General features: G+C 39.9%; 1 protein-coding gene across 2 annotated transcripts in view; it reads right to left on the bottom strand.

Moving 5' to 3' along the window:
• Positions 1-1,585: 1,585 nt before the first annotated feature.
• Positions 1,586-25,746, bottom strand: part of HS3ST5 (heparan sulfate-glucosamine 3-sulfotransferase 5) — a 249,101-nt gene continuing 224,940 nt past the window's right edge. For both annotated transcript variants that reach the window (XM_028140429.2, XM_008160424.3), the window contains exons 4-5: positions 6,765-6,903; positions 1,586-3,296 (exon numbers count right to left, since the gene is read on the bottom strand). In XM_028140429.2, coding sequence (XP_027996230.1) covers positions 2,366-3,296; positions 6,765-6,871 — 1,038 coding nt within the window. In that variant the 5' untranslated portion in view covers positions 6,872-6,903 and the 3' untranslated portion in view covers positions 1,586-2,365. The remainder of the gene's footprint in view (positions 3,297-6,764; positions 6,904-25,746) is intronic.

Genomic DNA, 25,746 nt, shown 5'->3' on the forward strand with positions numbered 1-25,746 from the left:
AGGGTGAGTTTTTGAAACATCAGTATTCCAACGGGGCATAATTTGACAGTCACTGGTTTAAAACTTATTAGCTGTATAGTGCTCTAGGAATCATTATAATAAAACTAGAGGCCCGATGCATGAAGATTCATGCAAGAATGGGCCTTCCTTTAACTGGCTGCTGGCGCCGCCTTCGCTCCGGCATGGAGCCGCCTTTCCGCCTTCCCTCGCTGCCCAGAGGCCCGGAGCGGCTGGGGTGGTGCAGAACGCCTGTGTCATCACCATGGCAAAGACACAAGCATCCTGCCCCGCCCCCGGCCGTTCGGAGCCCTTGTATGCAAATTAACCCACCATCTTTGTTGTGTTGATTTGCATACTCGCTCCTGATTGGCTGGTGGGCATCATGAAGGTACAGTCAATTAGCATGTTACTCTTTTATTAGGTAGATTAATGATGGCAATGTGTGATTATGTCCTGAATGTAGTATTCAAAGAGTTTCCTCTGATGATTAGCTGAGAGTTGAGGCACAGAGGAATCTGATGACAGATTCCTTATATTTGATTCCATTCATGGTGGAATGGGGATGTGATTGACATTTAAACCAAAGTCTCTCACTCCAGAGTTATTGCACAGTGAGCGAGAGGCCAGCCTGTCAGTGTTGGTGTCAGGTTGTTCCGTGCTGAGAGAACAGCATCACTGCTAACTGAAACAGCAAAGATTTCCAAGGCTGTAGCTTGAGAAGCAATATATACCGACACTGGGAGGGAAAGGGCTGTTTATTTGTAAAAGCTCACCATCAAATCACTGGACAGGATAAACAACGCATAGAGAAAAATCCATTGTAACTTGTTGATTTCTCTAGGCACTCTCAATGGGGTGTTGAACTAAACTCTCTCAAATGTAAGCAATCGTGATGGGGAAAAATCCATCTTTTATTATTATTATTTTTGCTGATACCTCTTTCCAACTTCTTTCCATGGTTGTCTGAATTATATTTAAGCATATATAATCTATTTGATGTTAGTAAGCACCCAATTTAGCATTAATTTCTGTGGATGGAAATATGAGTTATATGTTTAGGTTAGTAATAACAACACTACACAATTTGATCATTTCTGAGTACATTGATAATATTTTCATCTCAAAGAGGGAGTTCTGAGAGTTTGTATTCATTTTTGAAGCATCAGCAGCTTTCAGTACAGAGGCCACACACGTTTTCTAATCTCATTTTACTCAATTTCTCTACCGGTCTGACTCTGATTAGAGGTTCAAATAAAATTGTGATTCTTCTCTGCATCGATTATGTTAAAGTATTTCTTGTCTTTCTCCTGGCACAGCAGTATTTGCAAGAAAATTAATTGTTATAAAGTTGTAGCAGAGCAGCACTAGTGTTCTTTGAGGGCTATTCTACTAGATTTCCAGATAGTTGAGACTCTTTTTTAATATACTCATCTTCACTTCATAAATAAATCTCACAAGGGTACAGGAATCCAATGGAGAAGTGCATGTTTCCAGGTGCTCTCAATGTGCACATAAACAGCTTTGATTTGGGGAGCCAGCAGGGGGCATGTATAACAAAAATGAATTGAAAAGAGAAGTTGCACATAGAGTAATTTTAATCCATTCCATTTTTAAATACCACAATAAATTTAATTTTCACAATAAATTAAATAGCCATATTCAGTTTACAAAATAGAGTTACTTAGTGTGAAACAAGTATTTACAATAATATACATTATGTACATGACATTTCTCTTTGTTGACATAGAACATGGAAGTGAAAGGACTTTCCAATGTATGATTGACATGCTACAAGTGACATCATGGTCCATACGAGAAAACAATAGTGCAAAATCACCACAGGAACTTTGGAACAATGTCAATTTTATGAGATAGGACATCCTTTTAAATCATAAGAAAATAGCATTTTCTGTTTTCATGGCACCAATTCAGCATCTGAATTAAAGAGCCAGCTTTCCCTTAGAAAAGAATGCATAACCGAATCCTCTCCTTCCTGCAGCTTCACAGCCATTGGTACTTTTCACACATTCATCTTTTGGCTTCAATTTATGTAAATGGCGGGTGACAAATTCTGACTCAAAGGAAGACTAACTCTTTGAGGATAGCTGAAGTCACTTTCCCCCAATACCACCACCTCTTCTTTTAGTAACTTGTCTCAAAGATGCAACTATGCAGACAACAAATTGTTTTTGTACACTTTCAGTAGAAAAAGAACTGGTCTTATATTTGGTCACACACTGTGTATATACAAGTAGAGATGGAAACATGACTTGGATAGTTGTGTCTCGGAAAAGTGCATATTTTAATCTAGAGGAGACATTGCGTGTCTCCAGGCACAACACATGGTGTTGTATGACTTATTATTTTAGGGCCAGTTCAGTGTCCTCCCAGTGATCTGGTAAAATTTTTGATTGAAAGGGTGAAAGAATTTGCGCAATTTGGTAATGACAGAGGGGTCCACCTCTGGATGAATGCGCCCCTTGCTGCCAGCCAGGCACTTATTAAAGATAACGTTAAATCGCAAGCAGTAGAACCCTCTGGTAACATTGAAATACAAGTTGTACTGACTTATTCTTGGGGGAAGATTTAGGAACTTCTCCACGAGCTGAAGTTCTGGCAGAGGTTCCGTGATGAGGCGATCTCCATCCACAATGTGAAATTGCTCAATCGGAAAGTATTTCAACCACCTTTCCAAATGTTTGGTGTAGATGCTGGTTCTTACTGCTTTGTATTTTGTGTTCACTTCGCAGGTATTAGGGTCTATTGCCAGCTTCTCAAACTTGTAATAAGTTTTATTCTTCCTCTCCTTCCCCTCTAGCACCTGAGTGTAATCAGAAATAGCTCTTGTGGTTGGCTCCCTGACAATGATCAGCAACTTGATGGATGAGTTCATTTTGTAAATCCTTTCTGGAACCTCCTCCGTGATAAAATATGCCGGGCTCTTTTCAATTGTGATTTGCTGAGGGTAGGAAAAAGGCATCTTTTTTCTATACCACTCAATGCCCTTGGCATAATTCTCATCATTGTCAAAAAAGTGGATTTCTTGAGAGGCTTTGACCACAGCTGGATGGAGGTTCAGCATCTCAAGCAGGGCCCTGGTGCCTCCTTTTCTCACCCCAATGATAATGGCCTTGGGGAGTTGCTGGACCAGGTCATGAAGGCGAACCTGTTCCTTGGAAACGTTGCCCTTCCGGAACTCGTGCAGCAGGCCGCGCTTGAACTGCAGGGCACGGAGAGGGAATTCAGCCTGCCCGCGGGCTCCAAATCGGCCTTCAATGGGGCAAATGGGTTGTAGCCTGCAAACAACAGAGAGACACTGTAAGAACCTCACTGCAACTAGATTCTCATTTTTCTGGTTCACCAGTCAGAGTAAGACTTTAAATGCATAAATAAAACCACCGTTTCCCTGCCTGACGCAATCCATAATGAACACATGTTTGAGAAATTTTATTTTAAGCAACACTGTATTAAATAGAGTACGCATAATTGATGGGATTTTTTTTTATTAGTGCTCCTTAAATTTTTTATTCACCAAGCACTTAATTGACTACGGCATGTACTTATGTTCACACAGTACAGGACAGACAAGTGACACCAGTCATACTAATAGCTTTTTAACAGCTCACCAGTTAACATTATTTAGAGAATGTGAAAGGTGGAAGATTATAATCTTGAGCTGGGAGACTGAAGGGCAGCTAGGAGGCTAGTCTTTTGGGTTTCGTGTGTATTACTATCTTGCGGCTCTCATATGGCTCTTAAAAACTGTTGATATATAAACTGAAAAGAGGTTGCAGTCTCTGCCTTTGGTTATTTGCATCATCAACCTGAAAAATTCCAAAATTGGTACTTGCTGAGCTTTTCATCCTCTTGAGAATTTCTGTCATTGTCATTGGGGACAGCTAGAAGAGTACTGTATTTCTTTTTCTTCCTATCTAAAGAGGTCAGGGTTATGTTTTTACTTGGTTGAATGTAGGAACAAACCCAATGCCATCAGCAAGTGCTGTATATCACTTACCACACCTGGGACCAGAAATCAACACAGCCTTAGCAGGGCCAGAAACCTCAGGTCCTCATTGCCAAGTCCATTTAAATCAGGAACTCAAGCTCATGAAGGGAGGGGTGCAATCAATGGAGCCAGAAAGGAGGATTCCCACTTCAACATTGCCTTAAATAATGAACTACCACCACTGCTTCTCTCAGAGAAAAAGGTGTGGTAATAATTGTAATGCTATTAGACTGGAGTGGCTGTTTAATTTGGCATAGCTAATATATATGGTTAGTACATTGAGTTTCCTTTGGGGTATAGTCTGGAATGGAACTGAAATTCATTATAATTTCCCTAGGTTTATTTGGAAAGGCATTTTAACCATCTTGGTAAAGGGTAGAAGAGTGGTAAAAATGACTATTAAGCCAATGCCTTCAACTGAAACCTCTAGTTATGCCAATAATTTGGAGTCTATGTCCACTTCTCTGTGGCAATAAGTTTCTTCCTTACATTTCCCAAGAGACTCTATTGTACCTTTCTTATCTTCTGTAATGTTACAATTAAAAGGAGAAGAGGAAAACCTCAAGGTCATGCCAAGGCATTCTGCAGAACTGAGGAGAAAGGACTTGGCCTGTGCTCTGTGTAAACAGTCTATCCAGATGCTTAAGCAAAAATATAAACATAGTTTACTTTTTTGCGGTGCTTGTTTTTTTATGATTTTAAACACAACTCATGCTCATTGTGGAAAACATGAAAATATGGAATACTATAAAAAAGTTTATCACAGTCACTATGTTAGAGAAACATAAATTTTGTTTATACAAATTTGTAAAGATGAAGGCTGAAGTTCTAAATGAAAGATATAAAAGGAGCAACACACATAGAGTCAAAGATGTTTTTAATTGGGAAATTGCTTGGGACATCACAAATTCATCTTTTAGCTCTTCTTGATTGACAAGTAAGCACTAATTCCCTAAGGCATCCAATGAATATACTGGATGGACTTCTCTCTTGTGCATTCTATGATGCTAGTGTCTGTCATCCTTGAAAGAATGAAGGCAATAGTCAAGTCCTTTTCTGTAGGACTTAATTCTCTTGAGGAATTCTGGCTGAGAGAGGCTGAAATAGAGTCCCTTTCCTACCTCTAGAAAGGGCCATTTTTCTTCTTTCCTTCCTCTTTCTACCTGCTACCTTGGGAGCTCATAGCCTGCAGAACAATTGCTTGTTGAACTCCATAACTCAAAATTGGAGAAAATATCACCTTATTTTGACTTCTTGAAGAGTAGATTCTGAGCATGGGGCTCAGACTATATAACATGGACTCTAAGGATTGGAAGGGACAGTAAAAGTAACCGAGCTCAGCCTCCCATTCGGAGTTACTAAAAGATAAGTGTAAGTCAGCATGGGTAAATTTTAGATGCAACCCACTCATACTCTCAATTGCGAACTTTTGAGAAAGCCCAATAAGCAATCTATCTCCTTATAAAAATGATCCCATTGGAGACTATAGACTAGGTGAAAAATGAAAAGAACCAACTAAGTAACTAATACGTTAATGACCATTAGATCAATTACTCAATCAAAAGGAAACGATTGGGAAGAACTCGATATAAAGTCCCTTTATGGACATAGGACAATGATACCACCTTCAGGCTTTTCACTAATAACTAAACACTACCTTTAGGGAACTACTTGAAGTCAGTGATAGGCCGATCACACCGTTTCGCATAGTTAGCAACTAGTACGTGGACGTTTACTCTGGATTTTTGAATTGAAAAACATAAAGGGGTTCACTTTACCAGTCAAAATTGACACTGGCAGAAGGAAAATAAAGACTACTGCTATATTGTTTGATAAATATCCATGGTGATAAGATCTATCGATTAGAAAAGGAAAACTGCAAGGGAGATATTTTCATTTTAAAGTGTGGCTGCGTTTTCACAGAAAATGGGAACTGAATGCATGGAGAACACACTTCAGCCTCTCCAGAGCAACAGTTAATTTAAAGAGAAAAGAAGGAAGCTTCACATTTCAGAAATTCAGTTCTCTGTCCTTCACAGTCACACTGGAAGTTGGACAGCCCAGAGGTGTTCATTGTGAAGCTGGATGATATTGCTCAGCTTCTGCAGGTTGAGCACCTTTCAACTGTTTGCTTATTTAGAGCCAACCCCTGGCTCTGTAAATTTCCTCTCCATAGATTTTCCATTGGTTTCTGGGCAATTACTCTGAGTGACAGGCTCCTTGTCTGGTACATCCAACTCCTGGAAACCAGAGCTAATTAACATAGTTCAAACTCCCCACGCCTGCAGCCATCCTTCCAGGGCAGTGGGTTCCAAATTTGATGAGCTCCTTTATAGGCACAAACATAATTTTAACTCTCCTGGTAGCACATTAATGGCTCACTCATAAATTTCAAAATGAAAATACCTAAATACATCATCACCATTTTGCTATGGCTAGACGTCAACAACCAGATGCACACAGACCACAGTGAGCTCTGGGAAATGACATTTCCCTTGTACATGGCTTTATCCCTTCTCTGAAAATAAATGTCAATGCACACAGAATACAAATGGATCCTGATGAACACCTTGGTTTGAGCAACTTGGATCTCTGTTTTAAAGGCTCAATAGATCAAAATCAATACTGCAAAAAAGCATGTTTCTTGGGAATTTTGAAGGAGGAAAACAAAGGGGTAGGTTTAAAATTATGTCCTAAGGAAGTTTAAGTCAAGAACACGTAATGTCACATAGGCATAGGTATGTGTTTAATCACCTACCTATCCAAACTCCCAACTCTGGCGACTAGATACAGGAGACTCCCAACAGCAAGGCTTCCCAGCACCAGGAGCTTCTGTCTCAGCCACACCTGCTGTTTGAATAGCATGGCCCTCCATCAACCTTCAGGACTTCTGTAGCCTGAGAGATGGAGATAGAAGGGAACTCATTAGTGGTCTTCTCTTATAGGCTCTTTTAATTGTCACAAAGCCAAGCAGGGGTAGGAAAATAGGTAATTAAGTGACGCCGCATGAAGAACAGACCTCATACCAACCTTGACAATGTTCATGGGTATTTAGCAAAACTTGGTTTCCTTTTCCTGGCCTTTAAGATCAAATACAAAATTGGGGGAAGATACTACTATCTAGACAGAACCTGCTAGACAATTGTCAAAGTAAATGAAAATGCATATATTACAACAAATAGTAAATATATATGTGTGCACATATATGCTTATATTTGTTGTTGTTAACCATTAGAAGTACTGATAACATGAGCAACTAAGCAATCTGAGGTTTACTGGCAGGGAAACCAGTAAACTGAAGTTTCTGCCTCAGAATAATAGGGCAAATGTAGAAATTGAAGCCCCAATTCAGTAAGTTATTGTTTTGGGCATAACATTTTACCCACATGTGTTTTGTTTTGTTCTAGTTGTGAGTGAAGGAAGCGAGCAAGATCAAAAGCTATTTCTTATCCAAGTTATCAGGGTTTACTAGCAGGACCCCAGATGTTTAAGTACAGTGGCATCAAGTAACTTGATGTTTCCTTCAAGTTCTCTGCCCATTTCTGAATTGGACTGAAAACATGCTTAGACTAGACAGACACCCCTGCTCTGAGACCCCCTCCTTTGGGTGGGTTTGGTGATATCAGTCTTGCTATTACATCATAACAGAAGCTTAACTGGGAGCTTCAAAGTCACACCTCAAATTAGGCCAGCGAAAAGTGTAAGGCATTACTAGTGCTATTATTAAATTTAGGGGAAAATGCAAGCTTCCAATTCAGCCTTTCTTGTTAAAAATAAATCAAAACCCCCTTTCAAGATAAGATTGTTTTCTTATTGAAACTCAATATAGTGATCCAAGAAGAGGGACTACAGCAGTGGGCCATGGCTAGAAATTGTTTTGCTGCAATATCTCCATATTTGCTATGTGAAGATTTTCTCTGTGCAAAGGTGATATACTAGGATTGATGGATTGATCTGTTCATTCATTCATCAAGAAATTACTAAGCACCGAAACATGTTTCCGGCTACTCTACTAGGTTGATGGGCGATTCTAAAAAAGATCTTGATGGACTTTTAGCCCTTGAAAAATTAACGATGTGATTAGGGAAGCGTGAAACAACCAGAGAATGCAACCTAATTCATGATAATGTATGAATAAATGTTAGGGAAAGAAAATGAAGGAAATGGTCAGGAATATGGGATCCATGGGAATTGTGTGTGTGTAATGTACTATATCCGTGGTTGGCAAACTGTGGCTCGCGAGCCACATGCGGCTCTTTGGCCACTTGAGTGTGGCTCTTCCACAAAATACCACTGCCTGGGCGAGTCTATTTTGAAGAAGTGGCGTTAGAAGAAGTTTAAGTTTAAAAACTTTGGCTCTCAAAAGAAATTTCAATCGTTGTACTGTTGATATTTGGCTCTGTTGACTAATGAGTTTGCTGACCACTGGCCTATACAGTCTGATTAATCTTCCTAATATAGGTGACTTTGTCCATTCTCTTTTTGGTTGTTCACTGGATAAAACCCAGTCTTTTACTCTTGAAAGCCCAGGCCCTTTCGGAGTTCCCAGCTTGGGTAGTTAGCTTCTTCCCCTCTTATTACTCATAACATCAGCCTCTGTCTCCTTCAGATCATCCTCTTTACTGCTCCCCATACTCCTTCATGCTCATCTCTATGCTTTTGCCAGCTTCCTGACGGGCCTTCAATTTTTTCTACGTCTCCTTCTTCAAGACACCTAGATCCTATTGCTATCTTCCTGGGGAGGGTGATCCTGGTGGATGTGGAATTTTTGGGGAAAATCCTGATATACACCACACTCATGGGTAGTAATAGGTTGGGATCAAAGGGTCATAGCTAGGCTTAGGGAGGACACTTGGGAAACATTGCATGTAGTGGGTGAGTGAAGCTATGAAGTGACCTCATGGCTGAACTCTGCCCAAGGTTGGTAGGCAGGAAAAAAAAAAAAAGATGACAGAGGATGTGAAGGCTGCCAAGGAAGTAGCCCAAGATTTAGGAGAATATTGCAATGCAGCCGTCCTCAGGTAAACAGTTCATCATTAAAGCTGACTGAATATGAGGTCAATATTTTTCCTACCGCCACTGAGGATCTTTCATTTTCAAAGGCTCCAGTACTCAACCTATAGATTCTCTCTTTATGATAAGCCCAGTTATTACCATGGATGTTTTGCTCTGTGGGATAAGCTGCTACTTCCAGACCAGTCCTTTATATCTCAGATGCCTTAAGTAGACCCATTGTGTGTGTGTGGGGGTGTTCTTTCTTTGGGAGGCCTCATTTCTCCAGCCCTATGTTTGTAGGACTGGCTTAGCACTGCCTCCTATATTTATTTATGGTGGTAACTTACACCCTCCAAAGCATCTTCATATCCACCATGACACCGAGGAGAATGATAATTTTTATTTGAGATCGCAATTAATGTGAATGAGTCATCCATTGTGAAGTGCAAAGACCACTGGTTTGAAAGTCAAAGACCCGAGTCACATTTTGGTTTAGTTTTGTAATGGAAACTTTCTGAATTTTGGTATTCCCATCTGTAAAATGAAGATAACTATGGGAAAGAACTTTATGAATATCTGGGCACTTAACAAAAATAAAGCACAATTGATTACCTTCGGGAGGCTGATAAATTAATTCTTACAGTGCATTTTAAAGAGGAAAAGAATAAAATAAATGACATTCTCATTAATTGTACAATTGGATTTTGAGAAATGTAAGTCTATTTTTAATATAAATAAAATGTCAGTTTAATGGAAACTCCTGTTAAACATTAGAATGCTAACACTATATTTTCTGTTCAAAGCAAGATGGCTCATTTACCAAAAACAAAAGATTAACACTTATCTTGTTAGGCTGAAGTCTCTTGGAATGTTTGAGACATGAGAAAGCCAAACACGTAGTTCTAATGAGCTTCTCTAGGGCACAGGAGTGAAATCACATTCTGTTTAATAACCGGTCTCAGAGAACATGACAAGAGACAATATAGCAGCCTCTGAATAAACTTTGCTCAGAGAAAACCAAAAATACTTGGTTAATTTAACATTCAAGATTCCTTTAAAATTTTTTAAAAATAAATTTTTATTTATTGATTGATTTGAGAGAGAGAGAGAGAGAGAGAGAGAGAGAGGGAGAGAGAAAGTGAGAAAGAAGGGGAGAGAGAAACATCAATTTTTTTTCCTGTATTTCCAGTTCTTGATGCATTCATTGGTTAATTCTTTTTTAAAAATAGTATTTTTATTTTCATAGGTTGAGATTCTTGTATGTGGCTTGACTGGGAATTGAACCTGCAACCTTGGCATAGCAGGCTGATGCTCTAACCAATTGAGCTACCCAGCCAGGGCCAAGATGCCTTTTCGGTTTTCTACAACATCATGAAGTGCTTGAGCCTTTGCCGAAAGGGAGTCTTAAATGTTGAGAGTTATTGCCTTTGGTCTAGGAATATAAACTAGAGAGAAACTACACAATCCAGTCCTTCCAGACCCCACTGTTAAACTGGGAGGAGGTTAGCTGCTCCTCCTACACCAAAGTCCCTTCCTTTTAGCTGTGCCAGCTATTATGGGGATCTTAATCTTTCATCAGAGCAGTCAGAACGGTAATAGACAATTTATATAGAGTGAAAGTTTTTTAATTAAAAAAAGGTAAAAGACCTACAGTGATTTTAAGCCTGCCTTCATCTCCGGCTTTTAATATTTCAGTGTTTTTCATGTTGCATTCCAAGAACAGCATAATTATCGTTTTTCCAGATTACTAAAGCTTTAATAAACGCGGCATCTTAGCTGAACAAAGCAGAATGTCTACATAACAGAGTACTGGCCAGAAGCGACAAATTGTAAAGACATCTGGCGGCTTCTCCAAAGCAGCACTAAGCAAAGAAGGAAATGATTCCCAAGCTGAAACAAAGAAATAAGGAAATTAGAAAAATAATAATAAAGATACGTCCAAGTGCTGCTCAAAGGCTTGTCGACGTGGTTACTGCAAGCCCCTGGTACCCATAAAAACAATAACAGAAACAATGGTAGCAAAGTTCATTAAAAATGACTGAACTCATATAGCAGAATTATTCCATGACCATCTTTTGAGTATTAGCTCATTTATCCTGGGCAACAGCCTTATGAAGTGGACAGGAATGACCGTTTTTGAGCATTAGGCTCTCTGTTAGTTTCTTTCACATTTATTATCTCATGTAATACAACAGACTTGTGAAATATTATCCATTTTATTTTTTCCTGATGGAAACTGAAGAGAGATGAGCAGATCATTTACCCAAGGGCATGTGGAAGGAAAATGTGGAAGAAGGATTCAAATCCAGAATTCTCTGGCCCCAAAGAAAGTGGCCCCTTGATTGCAATGCCACTCACCCAGCTTTGGATGCTCACCTGGGAGACTCTTAAATACTTGTTTATTGATTGACGAGAGCAGACAAAACCACTTAACTCCACCCAAATTACCTGCCATTGAACCTGGAAGTAGGGGACAGGAAGGTAAGAAAGAAAAGAGGAAAAAAGTTTTCCATAGAAGGACAGGTAAAAGAGGCCATTCAGGTGGTTTGAACCTGATAAAAGGAAGAATGTTAATAAGTAATGATAATAATAACAATAATGAAAAGTAGCATTTTCAAATTTACGAAGTCTTTTTCATACTCATTATACCAGTTATAATTAAGACTGACCAGAATCATAGGAACTTCACTTGTTCTCCCCATAATTCAAGAACTGACTTTTTGATAGCTTTTACAGTAGGTGATCAAAATAACATTGTTTTTTGTTGTTGTTGTTAATCCTCATCTAAGAATATTTTTCCATTGATTTTTAGGGAGAATGAAAGAAAGAAGGAAGGAGAGAGAGAAACATCAATGTGAGAGAAACACATTGATTGGTTGCCTCCTGCATGAGCCCCAACCAGGGCCTGGGCAGGGGAGGAGCCTGCAACCAAGGTACATGCCCTTGACCCGGAATCAAGCCCAGGACCCTTTGGTCCACAGGCCGATAGTCTATCCACTGAGCCAAATTGGCTAGGGCTACATTGGTTTTGACTGCCATTTGATTCACATTCTTATGCACTGATCTCCATAAGATCTTGGTTAAATTTGTTAACTATCAACCCATCCCCATCCACTCCTCTCCCCTCCCCTGCAGCTCTTCCCCTTCACTCTCTCAGTGAATGGCTCCCCTTCTGCTTACTATAGTCACCCAACCCAGAAACCTTGGAGTCCTTCATCCTTGGCTCTATCCCTCCCCTAACATCCAATTAGCCGGTAAAATTCTACTTCCAAAATGCTATTAGAATCCACCTACCTCTCTGCACTGTTATTTGTTACTGCCTATGTTCAGGTCATGCTCTTTTTTTTCGAGTGTTATGTTCTCTCTACTATTAGTTTTGTTCCTGATCAATTTATTCTCCATACTAATGCCAGAGTGGTCTTTCCAAACAAAAATTTGATCATGTTACCTTCAGTCTTTTTTAAAAAAATATATTTTATTGATTTTTTTACAGAGAGGAAGGGAGAGAGATAGAGAGTTAGAAACATCGATGAGAGAGAAACATCGATCAGCTGCCTCCTGCACACCTCCCACTGGGGATGTGCCCGCAACCAAGGTACATGTCCTTGATGAGTATTGAACCTGGGACCATTTAGTCCGCAGGCCGACGCTCTATCCACTGAGCCAAACCGGTTTCGGCACCTTCAGTCTTAATATACTTTAATGGGTCCCTATCATCATTCACATGTTTTTAAAAGATGCTTTTACTTCTCTCCATAGCAACTTCACCGGATCCCCATTGGCTACATATACAGACGTTAGCACGCAAAACAACTTGTGGTTCTTTTGAATAGAATAGGCCACAGTCAGTTTTGCTTCAGGGCTGGAAGCATAAGGTTTCTATAGCTTGGAAAAAATAACTCTGTGCCTCATTTATCAGGTCTGGGACACCAATAAAGGGTATCCCAATAGGATACTAATAGCCTGCCCCATAGCACTGCTGTGAGGAGTAAATGAGCATGTAAAGTAATTAGAACACTGCTTGCCACATAGTAATACTCAATAAATGTTAGCCAGTCTATTAATGCCTCCATCTCCCCTCCTCCCAGGCCTTGGTTTAATTCCTGTCTTTTAGATCTTAGGTTCCTTGGGAGAGTCTTTCTTGATCCCTCAGGGCTGGCCTACATGTTTCTCCTGTGTGTCACCACAGTATCCTTCTTTCCTCCCGCCCTCCCTCTCTTTTGTCTCCCTCTCCCCCTCCCTCCCTCCCTTCCTTTCTTCTTTCTGTCTTTCTCCTCAGTTTTCTGTGCCTTATTCCAGTTTCTCCCTGCACTCTACCACTGACTATATTCTCTAAATAATAGAACTTAAAAAAAGAAAGAGTGCAGTGCTATTATTCTTAGGTGATCTTGATAGCAAAAATACAACTAAACGTCTTAGAAAATCTTGTATTTAACAAATCTATAAAATAATTTATAATTAGTTTGTATGCAAAATAATACTAAAAGTCTCCATTCTTAGCCAGGCTAATATATTCTTAAATTGCAGTGTTAACATGTTTCAAAACTTTTTTTTTTTTTTTTTAACCAGAGATACTTCTATACTCTGAATCTCAGATCTTCATTTCAGGGCCAGGAGCTCCACTAAATTCTCACACTAAGATAACCAGCTATGTTTCATCATCAACTAATATTTACTGAGTACCAACCATGTGCCGGGCACTGCAGATGCCAGAAATGATGTGGAGAATAGGAGACCCTGACCCTGCCTCTTGTTATCTTCTAGTATTCAAGGTCAGCTCTTGATAAAAGTGTAAGGAAATTGCATCTTCTTTCAAGCACAGAGCCCAGATCCTCTTAGATGGTTGTGAAGGAAGAATTCCCACAAATACAAGGTCTTCTGGATCTCAGGGTCTCATCTCCTGATCCTAAGATCCACCCCCTTCATGAAGGTTCTTGCCTTCTCCCCAAGTAGCCATAGTCAAACCACTCTCCAAAAAGCACTATTCTTTCTTTTAACAGGACTCTTCAAGACCACCTGCGAACTAAAGAATTTATTGGGTGTGTTTGGACTAGACTTTGTCAAAATAAGTACTCGTGACCAGACTGGGCTTGTGGCCTGTGCATTAGCATGGGGCTCTGTGCTCAGAAGGGCCCAAGCATGGTTTAATGCTTTGTTGTCACTGACTTGAAATTCCTAATAAGTTCTGAATAAGAGGCCCCATATTATTTTTGCACAAATGATCTGTACAGGCCTGCAGCCAGACTTTCCAGCCTTCAGAGACTAGATTACTTATGTGTAGGTTGTGGCTCTTCCCAGTGGTGCCTCCTTCTTTTTCCGGACTTTTGGCTTTAAGAGGCAGGCATTGTCTTAAGTGTACCACATAGGAACACAATCGTTCATATTTTCTTACAGGACTGGAATTCCACTCCCTCTTATTTCTCTGAGTCCTGTGGTCTCCCCTGAGGCCCATCCCTTCCCTGGATACTCAACACTTAAAAACAGGGGAGCTACCCACAAAGCCTCATACTCCTAAGTGCCTTATCCACAGCAGAGCATGTGCCACACAAGGATGATGTTCACACACACACAGACCTGCCGGGGAGTTTCATTAAAATAGATTAGTAATGGGAAACCCTTTGAGGTAAAGAGGGCAGTATCATCACCTGTAACATGCAGATGAGCAAATGCAGAGACCCAAGGATTACAGCCATTTGCCCCTATCGTAGGATAGAAAACTCTTTCCCACTCCCCTCCTCCCTTCAAAGCAAAACAAAACAGGAAGCTCAAACCAAATTACCTGCTAGGCGACATTGGGCAAGTCACCTAACCTCCTTGATCTTCCAGGATTTTTTTTTTTTTTTTTACCCAAGAAACAAAGGGCTTGAAGGGATGAGTTCAGCAATCCTTTCTGGCTCTAAAATTCCCTTATTGTAAGGGATCCTATCAGATTGGCCCTAAATCAGTATCCTTATATGAGAGATTAATGTATAAGGAACCAAAGACAATTGCAGTGGGGGTAAATTAGTGCCTGAGGTAAATCTCAATTTTTAATTTCTTATTATCCTTCATTTTTAAGCAGTCTTGACCTCTTTCAAGACGGCTGCATCACATTATACTATCTATCACTGAAAACCAATCCTCTCACCCTAAAACATAAAATTTCTTTGAAAAGATACTTAAGAAAGAGTCTACTGATTAGCTTTCAATGTGTCCTACTGTCTGAGAACCCAGAGGAATCACATTTTGAAAAAAAAAATTAACCAAGGGCAGCTGAAGAAAATTGTCATAAAGAATTCTCTTTCCTTCTAATATGATGATCACATAAGAGAGCTGTAATGAGAAGGAAACAAATGCAGAGGGGCGCAAGAACAAGGGCAGGGAAAGCAGCGCTCTGCACACATCGAGCCGAGTGTGGAGAGAGGGTGCCCATGAAGAGGAAACGAGACCATTCGCTAGTAGATTAAGCAGAAAATGTATTGGCCAGGATGCTCATAATTGCTCTAGCAAATAGTGAAGGAAGCTACTTAGCTCTTTGTTTCTTCAGTTAACTGTAACGGGTCAATGTTAGAAATAAAAAGGAAAGAAGTTGATAAATTATACAGAACTGCGGAGTTTATGACTGCTCTGTGCTGAGTGCTTATCCTCCTGGGAATCATTGCAGAAGCAGCTTTGAGCAAATTCCAAATTTTCAAATGGGTTCTCCATTTCTTCCCTCCATTCAGCTTTTGATATCCTGCATCCATAATTTATCACAGCTACCATTATTGTGTTAGCTTGAGTAGTCCTCTGGCTCTCTGTCTGCAGAAGGATACTCATTTTGCATTTGTAATGACCAAACTTAAAAGGAGCCAGTTAATTCTGCCTCTGTTCAGTGGTCTCATTTAGTAGAAAGATGTCTTAAGGAAAGAGATGGGAATTAAATTTTATTTTGACAGGAATCCCAATTACTTTTAACCTCAGTATCTCATTGGTACATGTAACTAATGTTTATAGAAGAAGGGTGTGTGTTTTTCCCCCTCCTAAAGTTTCTTTGCACTTCATTCAGTAGTTGTTGGGAGTTTAGTAAATTTGTCCTGCTGGTGAGTTCAGAAGTAGAATCCTTCACTCTCTTATATCGTGTTTATGAAGAAAAGTGTGAGTTGGAGAGGTAACAATTCTACAGATGGCTCAAACAGATCATCCCAGTAAGTTAGGCTCATGCAATTAAAGAGTTAAGTTAACTAAGTTCTCTCTGCCTTGTATAGTTGAAGTCAATTGTATAGTAATATTAGTTCTACTTTTTATACCCAATAATAGTTGAATGTATTTAATTTAAAATCAAGTGTAGTATTCACTACCAAACAGAAAGTCAGCTTTTTAGTCTTATTTCCTATCTCACAAATTTTGTTTTGGTGAGGAACAAAGAAACAGTATATATAAAAATGTCTCTTAATTCCAAAAAGAGACTAAAAGTATGGAGATACTTTTATCATTACATCTTATTTGATTATAGTTCTCATTATCCTCTCTCAGCAATGACTTTTTCTTCTATTTTAATCTCTATAACACTAAGCTATATATTTCTTTTATAATGACTGAAGATGAGGCTAATTTAACATTAAATATTTTAAATGAATAATTAAACCATTAGCAGACTGATTACACAAAAAATGTGAACGTGCCACATTCAAATTACCAAGTTAGACTCAGAAAATTCAATTTGTTTAATATAATATTTAAGGAAATTCTTATAGGTACAACTTTCTGAACACTTTAGAGGAAGATTTCCTATTATGCACTTAGTCATCATAAAAACACAATTTTTACAACACTACTGCCTATTTGTGTGGAACTTGACAGTTTTTAAAGCTTTAAAGCACCATTTTACTTGATTTTCACAACAAAGATATGAGGGACACAACACCTATTTTATTCTCCATTCTATGGATGAAGAAGACAACATGTAGCCCAAGTATTGTGCCTAGGTCCACCTAGCTAATGACCTGCAGAGTTCAAAATGGAATCTAGCTGCATTGACTTCCTGTGTTTGTGGGAAAATTCATCCTCTTTCTATGAAGATTTGGCATTAATTTTAGTACCAGGACTGTATGCTCATTATCAGTGCAAATCTCATCCTGTGTGTTACAGGTTTTGAAAGAGTGCTAAAGTAATTTTTGCTGAAGTATAGAACTTTGAAGAAATGAAAGAGGTAGAAAGTAATTTGGAATTAACAAGTGTTAATATATTTTTTCTCTTTCTCTGGTTGGATCATCAGTTTCTCCCAGAAAAATATCTTGGTATAAGGAGAAGGATTATAATAGATTCATCAAGGGCAGAAAAAGAAGAAACACCCCCCCCCCTAATTAATGAATAATTCCTGAAAATAAAAATCATTATGCCAATTATGAACTTAGAATATTAACTCCAATCACCTCCTCTCAAATAATATGTATATTTTTGGTCAGGATTTTCATTTTAGTCTGTCTCATCAACCCCTCCTAAATTAGGCATTATTTTTGTTATTACTGTTTTACACAATCATTGTTTGTGTAGATTTATCCACATTTATCAATACTGTCTCTCACTTCCTTTTTTATTGGTATCAGCTTTATTGATATACTAGAGGCCCGGTGCATGAAATTCATGCACGGGGGTGGGGGGTTGTCCCTCAGCCCAGCCTACACCCTCTCCAATCTGGGACCCCTCAAGGGATGTTCGACTGCCCATTTATAGGGATTGGGCCATGGAGGTGTGGTGGCCAGCCTGGGTGAGAGACTGAGGGCTGTTTTCAGGCTGGCCACACCCCCTTCAGGGTGGGGGTCCCTGCTGGGGTGTCTGGCTAGCCTGGGTGAGGGGCTGATGGCTGTTTGTAGGCTGGCCAAGCCCCCCAGCGGGGACCCTCACCCCATGGGGGTGTGGCCAGCCTGGGTGAGGGGCTGATGGCTGTTTTCAGGTTGGCCACACCCCTTCAGGGTGGGGGTCCTCGCTGGGTGCCTGGCCAACCTGGGTGAGGGGCTGGTGGCTGTTTGTAGGCTGGCCACAGCCCTTTCAGGGTGGGGGGTCCTGTTGGGTTGCCTGGCCAGCCTGGGTGAGGGGCTGATGGCTGTTTGCAGGCTGGCCACACCCCCCTGTGACCCAAGCTCCCAGCCCCTCCTTTTTTTCTTTTTTTTTTCAGCACCTCCTTGAGTGGAGGCCAGGGCCAGCTGGAAGCAGGTATCTGGGATTTATTTATCTTCTATAATTGAAACTTTGTAGCCTTGAGCGGAGGCCAGGGCCAGCCAGGGCAGGAGGGAAGCTTGGCTTCCTCCATCATTGGGGGCAACCCTAGCCTCCTGCTTGCTCCAGCTCCGTGGCCGCTGCCATCTTTGTTGGGTTAATTTGCATACTCACTCTTGATTGGCTGGTGGGTGTAGCAGAGTGATGGTCAATTTGCATGTTTCTCTTTTATTAGTGTAGATAATTCACATAACCATTCTACCATTTTAATTCTCTCATTTAAACTTGTAAAATTTAATGAATTTTAGTATGCTCACAGAATTGTGCAGTCATCACAACACATTTTAGAACATTTTCATCACTCTCAAAAAAACACACACATTGTTCCTGTTAGTAGTCACCTGCATGTCCCCTTGTCTCCCCCAACCCTGGGCACCCCACTAATCTACTTTCTGTCTCACTATTCCTCCGTACATTTCAGCACTTCCATTTTTCTCTTGCCAGAAGTAGAATTTCCTCCCATTCAGCAAACAAAAACTGACATTTCAAACCAAATACAGAAATATTTTCCTCAATTTCTTCTCCTCCCCAAAGGAAACAAAATAGGTAGTACTTCTTGCCTTTGTGCTTTCTTTTAGTTATTTTCTCTGTTAGGATGATCTAATTCCTGAAATATTTGTTAGCTGCTGAGACTAGTAATGAGATGAAACTTAATTTAAAAGACTGGATTACTAAAATCTTCTGTAAATTAATCTTTAAAACAACAATAACACAAAGCATTTTAAGATGTCCATTGTTCAGCAAAGCCCTCTAAGGCCAGCACTCACTTCTAAAACCTAAAGAAAACAAAAGCTGGAAAGTAGAGTTAGCACCCAGGAGGCAAACAAATTCACTGGGACCAGGGAAATGTGTTGAGATGTCATAATAAAGCCCAATTTATGGAGTGGTGTTAAAGAACTAAGCCAGGCAGTAAAGGTGGTAAAGACACACTGTACTCAGTAATTCTACTGCAGCAGGGGAAAGGGATTTCAGGATGGAACTGAGTTCACCGTTGGTGTGTAGAGGTGACTGGGTACTTTAAAGGGAGGATGAGGGAGTAGCAAGAAGGAAGGACTGGAACCTCTAGCAGAGTCAGGAAATTACAAAAAGTGGAAAGGGGGTTGGTTGCTGGGAATAAGCCATCTGGGTTTGTTAATTGGCACTTATCTAGAGGAAAAACAAATTTCTTATATCATCAGGACAGGAGGTAGTTTTGTAAATTAGAGCAAGGCATCCAACTAAATTAGGGACTGGGAGACAAGAGAGGGAGAGCTTCCTCTGGCGATTGGCATTTCCAGGTCGTCAAGGAGACAGTTCCAGGTGGTAGAAGATTTATATCTCAAAGGGGCAGAGAAAAGGTTTATAATTGTAAGTTTTCTAAAGTAACTGCATTAAGAGGGGGTTTACGGGACTTTGTCAGGTTTGGGCTGGAATAAACAACAAATTCCTTTGGCAGCACCAAAGACAGGCATTTTAAGGAGGGCTGGAGTCACCCTAGGTTTGATGACTTAGGCTGCTAGAAGCCATGCTGGAGTTGGTTCAAGTTTCTTAGTGTGCACGAAGAGCAACTTCTAGGAACTGACAGCAACCTCTGGCCAGAGCCAGAGAGAACGGGGTCTTCATTCCTACAGCCACAAGGAACTAGACTCTGTCAATCACAAAAATGAACTTGGAAGCAGAGTCTTCCCCAGAGTCTCCATAAGAGCCCAGTCAAGCTGACAGCTTGATTTCAGCTCTGTGAGACTCTGCAAAGAATCCATTTGAGCCCACCTGGATTCTGACCTATGGATCTGTGAGCTACTAAAGGGGTGTTCTTTTTAAGTTGCTATGTGTGCAGTCATTTGCTATGCAGCATCAGAAAACGAATACCGGCATATTTCTTCTTCATCTATAGCTTTAAGGGGAAAAAAGGCAGCGGTAATGATTTTTCTCCCTCTGAAGCTTTCTTCTCACAGAATACCGAGTGCCAGACAGCAAAAGCTTACCTTCAAGAAATACATTGTACCTCTAACAATGTTAGCTAGCTCTTATGCTCAGACTTTGAACAGAGATGATAATGCAATTGAGTTTGCTATTGGCAAGAAGAGGTCAAGTTAGTGAAATGTCGAATACCTTTCAGTGAAAAGGCAGATCATTATATCTGACACTGTCAGTATTCTGAGTTATAATGTGCAAGCTACTATCTTCATACTACTCTTGCAGAAACCAGTCCCTGTGTCTTTTTCTCAAGCCAAAGCCATGTTCCCTAATACTCACCTGTGAGCTCTGCAAGTGGCTTTTCTTCCTGCTGATGCTTCAGTCTTGCAGCAAGGAGGAACACTATTTAGCTAAGTATTGACGCCCCCTCTGCCCCCAATTTCTCCTCAGTCAGCTTTCTAGCTTATTTCTTATGGCATGTCCACACAGACTCTCAATCTGACAAATATTCAGTTTCTGAAACATGCCAGATACTTTCCTAATTTCCCTCATGCTCTTCTTTCCACTCATCATGCCCTTTTTTTTCTATTTCCATCTGTAGAAATTGTATTTATCCTTCAATATTCAGCTCAAATGTCACTTCCCCCAAAAATCTTTTCTAGATCCATCCAGGCAGAATTGTGTATTTCCTCTTTTGTTTTCTCAAAGCATTAAAAAATGGCTTTTGCTCTTTGTTTTTAAATGCTTGCTTCCCCCCCAAAACATTGTGAACTTACTGACATTAAGAACAACTGTTCATATATATCATATATATATGTGTGTGTGTATATATATATATGATATAATAGAGATATAATCTCTATCATATAATAGAGATTATATGATAGTTATATATATACCCCAAAGCCTGACACAGTTTATTAGTAGATGTTTGTGGAATTGAGGCTCTTGTCTAGTGAGAAAAACTAATCAAATGAATCAAAAAATAATTCTACTTTTTCTTTAACTCTATGAGTTGGCATATTGCTGATTACTTTCTCCTTCTATTGGATTGTACAGACTTGACATTTCTCCCAAACCTCTTAACACATGAGCCAACCACTATGGTCCATGCCAATCACTTCAAACCCAGATAGTTTCATCAGGATCATCTTGTTGTCTAGTATCCATAATATTCTCACAATCTGATAACACTCCTAAATACCAAAACCTCATTCAGTTGCCTAAAAATTGCTTTTATCAAACCACTCTTAACCTCAAAACCCAGCAGTGTCTCTCCATAGCCTAGAGCTGTACTGTCCAATATGGTAGTCACTGGTCATTAGCCATTAGCACAAGGTCAAATGTGCTGAAAGTGTTAAATGCCCACAGATTTTAAAAATCCTACATAATAAAACCCTACTATGCAAATCAACCGAATGGCAGAACGACCCGAACAACCAGTCGCTATTACATGCACTGACCACCAGGGGGCAGACGCTCAACTCAGGAGCTGCCCCTGGTGGTCAGTGGACTCCCACAGGGGGAGCGCTGCTCAGCCAGAAGCCAGGCTCATGACTGGTGAGTGCAGCAGCAGTGGCAGGAGCCTCTCCTGCTTCCACTTCAGGTGAGCGGTAAGGAGTGAGGGGTCCTGGGCTGCGAGAGCCCCAGACTGCAAGAGGGATGTCTGACTGCTGGCTTAGGCCCGATCCCCTCGACATCCCCTGAGGGGTCCTGGACTATGAGAGGGTGCAGGCTGGGCTGAGGGACACCCCCCAAGTTCATGAATATCATGCACCGGACCTCTAGTCTACACTAATAAAAGAGAAAGATGCAAATTGGCCATACCTTCACGACGCCCACCAGCCAATCAGGAGTGAGTATGCAAATTAACCCAACAAAGATGGTGGGTTAATTTGCATACACAGGCACCCAGCGGCTGGGGGCAGGACACTTGTGTCATCACCATGGCGATGACATAGGCGTTTCGCACCGCCCCAGCCGCTCCGGCCTCTGGGCAGCATGGGAAGGAAGAAAGGTGGCTCCGGGCCAGAGCAAAGGCTGTGCCAACAGCCAGGGTAAGGAAGGCCCATTCTGCACAAATCTTCGTGCATCGGGCATCTAGTATACTATAAAAAGGAATGTAAAGTATCTCATTAATGATGTTTTATATTGATTATATGTTGAAATGATGTTTTGCCTATATACTGCGTAAAAGGAAATATATAACTAAAATTAGTTTCTCCTGTTTCTTTTGATCATTTTTAATGAGAACACTTAAACCTACCAGACCTGAGGCCCTGAACCTAACTGTCCCCTATACCTGGACTCCTGAGCATTAAAGAGAAAAAATCAACATGATATAGAAAAATGTTAGTTACATGCAAACAAGTGGTTAGAATAAGATGGAACTTGGAGACATTGTAGAAAATAGGTCTAGGCAAAGTACCGAAAATTAGGAGTCACCAGAGATTCGGAAATTACCAAAAAATCGGTACAGCGGTCTGGTAGGGTTAAGTCTTACAATTATGTATGTGGCTTGCATTATACTCTGCTAGACAGTGTTAGCCAAGTGCATAATGTCTCAGCACCTAAATCCGGCATTGTGATTCACGTTTAGCCTCAGTCTTCTTTAACAACCTCATCTCTCATCTCACACATATAATGTGTTTTTTTTTCTTCAGAAACCCTGTTCTTTTTCTTTTCCTCTGCTCATACTATTTCTTGTATGACCTTCTCTCCTTTCATTTTGCTTATCAACATCCTATCCCTTCTTTCAGACTCATGTGAGCTCCACTGCCTACAAGAAACCTTCTCTGATTTCTTCAACTGAAATGAATTTTTTCTAAAGGAAGGATTCTGATATGTAATATTTGTGAATATTTTTTGTCTCTTCTATTACATTGTAAGTACTTAGAGAATAGGGAGAGTTTAATGTATCTAAATGTACCTCCACAAATAGTATAGTGACTTCTCTCAATGACTCAGTGTGTGATGCATAAATGAATGGAGAATTTCTATTTAGGAAATGGGTTATAAATTATATACATGTTTATGTAGGTATGTTATACATACTCTAAATATTATTTCATAATTTAATGAGAGGGAAAGACCAGCATGTAGATTCTCTAAGTCTTTGGAGGAGAATAAAGAATGAAAATCTGCAGAGACAAAAAAAGACCCAGAACATTAGAACTGGAAGAGACTGAAGAGGGTATCATGCATGTTTCCCTCTTCTTACAAATGAGGGAGTTCTAGCTGGAGAAGCTGAGTGGCCTCTGCTAGACATAAACCATGTGTGAGATATACTGCTGCATCTTCTGGGCTCAGTATTGGTCCAGACCAGCTGGTGTGGCTCAGTGGCTGAGCATCGACCAATGAACCAGGAGGTCATGGTTTGATTCCTGGTCAGGGCACATGTCTCAGTTGCAGGCTTGATCCCCAGTGTGGGCGTGCAGGAGGCATCCAATCACTGATTCTCTCTTATCACTGATGTCTCTCTCTCTCCCTTCCTCTCTCTGAAATCAATAAAAACATTAAAGAAACAAACACATTGGTCCAATGAGTGGATGAATGAATAAATGAACAATGCAAAGTAAGCACAGCAAGTGAACTGAAACTAGACTACAGCTCTGACTTGCAGAGTGTGAGAGTTTCACTCTACCATGTAGAGAGGGGAAGGAAGGTTGGGAAGCAGTAGGGAGCTATGTTTAAAACATTCATATTATCCGCCGAAACCGGTTTGGCTCAGTGGATAGAGCGTCGGCCTGCGGACTCAAGGGTCCCAGGTTCGATTCCGGTCAAGGGCATGTACCTTGGTTGTGGGAACATCCCCAGTAGGGGGTGTGCAAGAGACAGCTGATCGATGTTTCTCTCTCATCGATGTTTTTAACTCTTTATCCCTCTCTCTTCCTCTCTGTAAAAAATCAATAAAAAACAAACAAACAAACAAAAAAAAAACATTCATATTATCCGGCCATTAAATTAGCCGTTCAACAGTTTTCTTGACAATGGCATCTAGGAATATGTGAATTTATAAGAGTAAATTACACTTTTCCTTTCTGTTCAGGTACCCTGACCCCCCCCATCCTCCCCTCTCCCCCAAGTTGGTTAGTGATTATCTCGCTGATCTCATTATCTATGTAGATGAAAGTATGTACCTGCTTTCAGTAATTTTCAAAATGGCAGTGAAGGATTTTCATTGATTTCCCCCATTCTTTCTTGTCTTGGTCTTTTTTTTTTTTTTGTACAAATACTTGTTGCTTGATATGTTACAAAGCACTTCTCTTACATACATCATAAAATTCTCAAAAAAAGCTTGTTAGGTATTCTTAGCACCCCCACTTTGAAATGTGTAACTCAGAAAAGTTAACTTAAACTGATCAGACATCATACAGCTAAGAAGAGTTGGAGGTTTATGTGTCTTCCATATTATTTCCAAATGTTATGACTGCCTCCCCTATTATTTCCAGTATTACTTATGAATAAGAACACACATTCATTATACAGAAGATGAGAGGCATTATTTGTTGGCCAACCTCATGATCTTAGCTTAGCCTCACCAGCTAACTTCATGTTCTTCAGAATATTCTCTTCAAAACACAACTTTTGGGTTTAGTATGCATAGAAAGAAAAAACAACCTTTCTCTTAATAATTCTATCCAATATTACAACAACTAGAATAATTGCTAAACTGGCTCCCCAAAACTTTATATTGAGAGTACTCTTGCTACATTTCTGAAACTGCAGTGATGAGGAGATGGTTATTGACATTTTTGGGGAACCAGTTCCTGTGGAATTTCCCCTCTGCTAAAAAATAGGAGACTTGTGAAAGCTTCAAGATTTTGATATGTGAGACTTAGGCTTTACTGATTTTTCTTTTTAAAAAGAAGGTGAAAGAATGCAGGTTATGATTTTAAATAGAATGGATAAGTAGGACAAAACTAAACAATGAATCGTAGTTGATGTTGTTTACACAGGAGATTTATGTATCCTATACATTTTCCATCTGTGTAAGGCAATTCTCTTGTTATTTAGTTGTAACTGACCCAATTTGACAATCTGGTTTATTAGTATACTAATTGTATGTAAAACAACAACAGTAGTTTTTCCCATCTATATCTTAGCAAAAGCACTTATTCTGAAGTGGCAAATGAATGTGTCAAAAGTTTTTCCCTCCCTCCTTCTCTCCCTTCGTTTCTTCCTTTCTGATCCTATCTTGGACCAACTAATGAAAACAAAATTTAGAACATCAATTATTATGGGAAAACTTGTAGATTATACATATTACCATGGGTATGCTATATTCTACCTTTTAATTTTGGGAAGCTTGAGTAAATGTCTACTATCCCTTTATGTTCCTCCCATTCCCCCACTTCTCATTTGAGTATGATGGGTTGATTGAAAAATAAAATGAAGCAGTTCCAAAATATGTGGACTTGCATTATGAAATCCTTAGTGTTAAAAATGAATGTATTTGAATAGCAAGAACCTATTAAAGAACAAGAAGTAAATAATAATGAAGTCATTTTGCTAATTAACCTGAACATGACTAACATTGTCCAGGCTAAAACTAGGCAATAAAATTGCCTTCTTAGCAGAGTTCTCTTGAATTATAATATCCTATTTCTCCA

This window comes from Eptesicus fuscus, chromosome 10 (genome assembly GCF_027574615.1).
Source record: "Eptesicus fuscus isolate TK198812 chromosome 10, DD_ASM_mEF_20220401, whole genome shotgun sequence".
In the NCBI taxonomy this organism is placed as follows: Eukaryota; Metazoa; Chordata; class Mammalia; order Chiroptera; family Vespertilionidae; genus Eptesicus; species Eptesicus fuscus.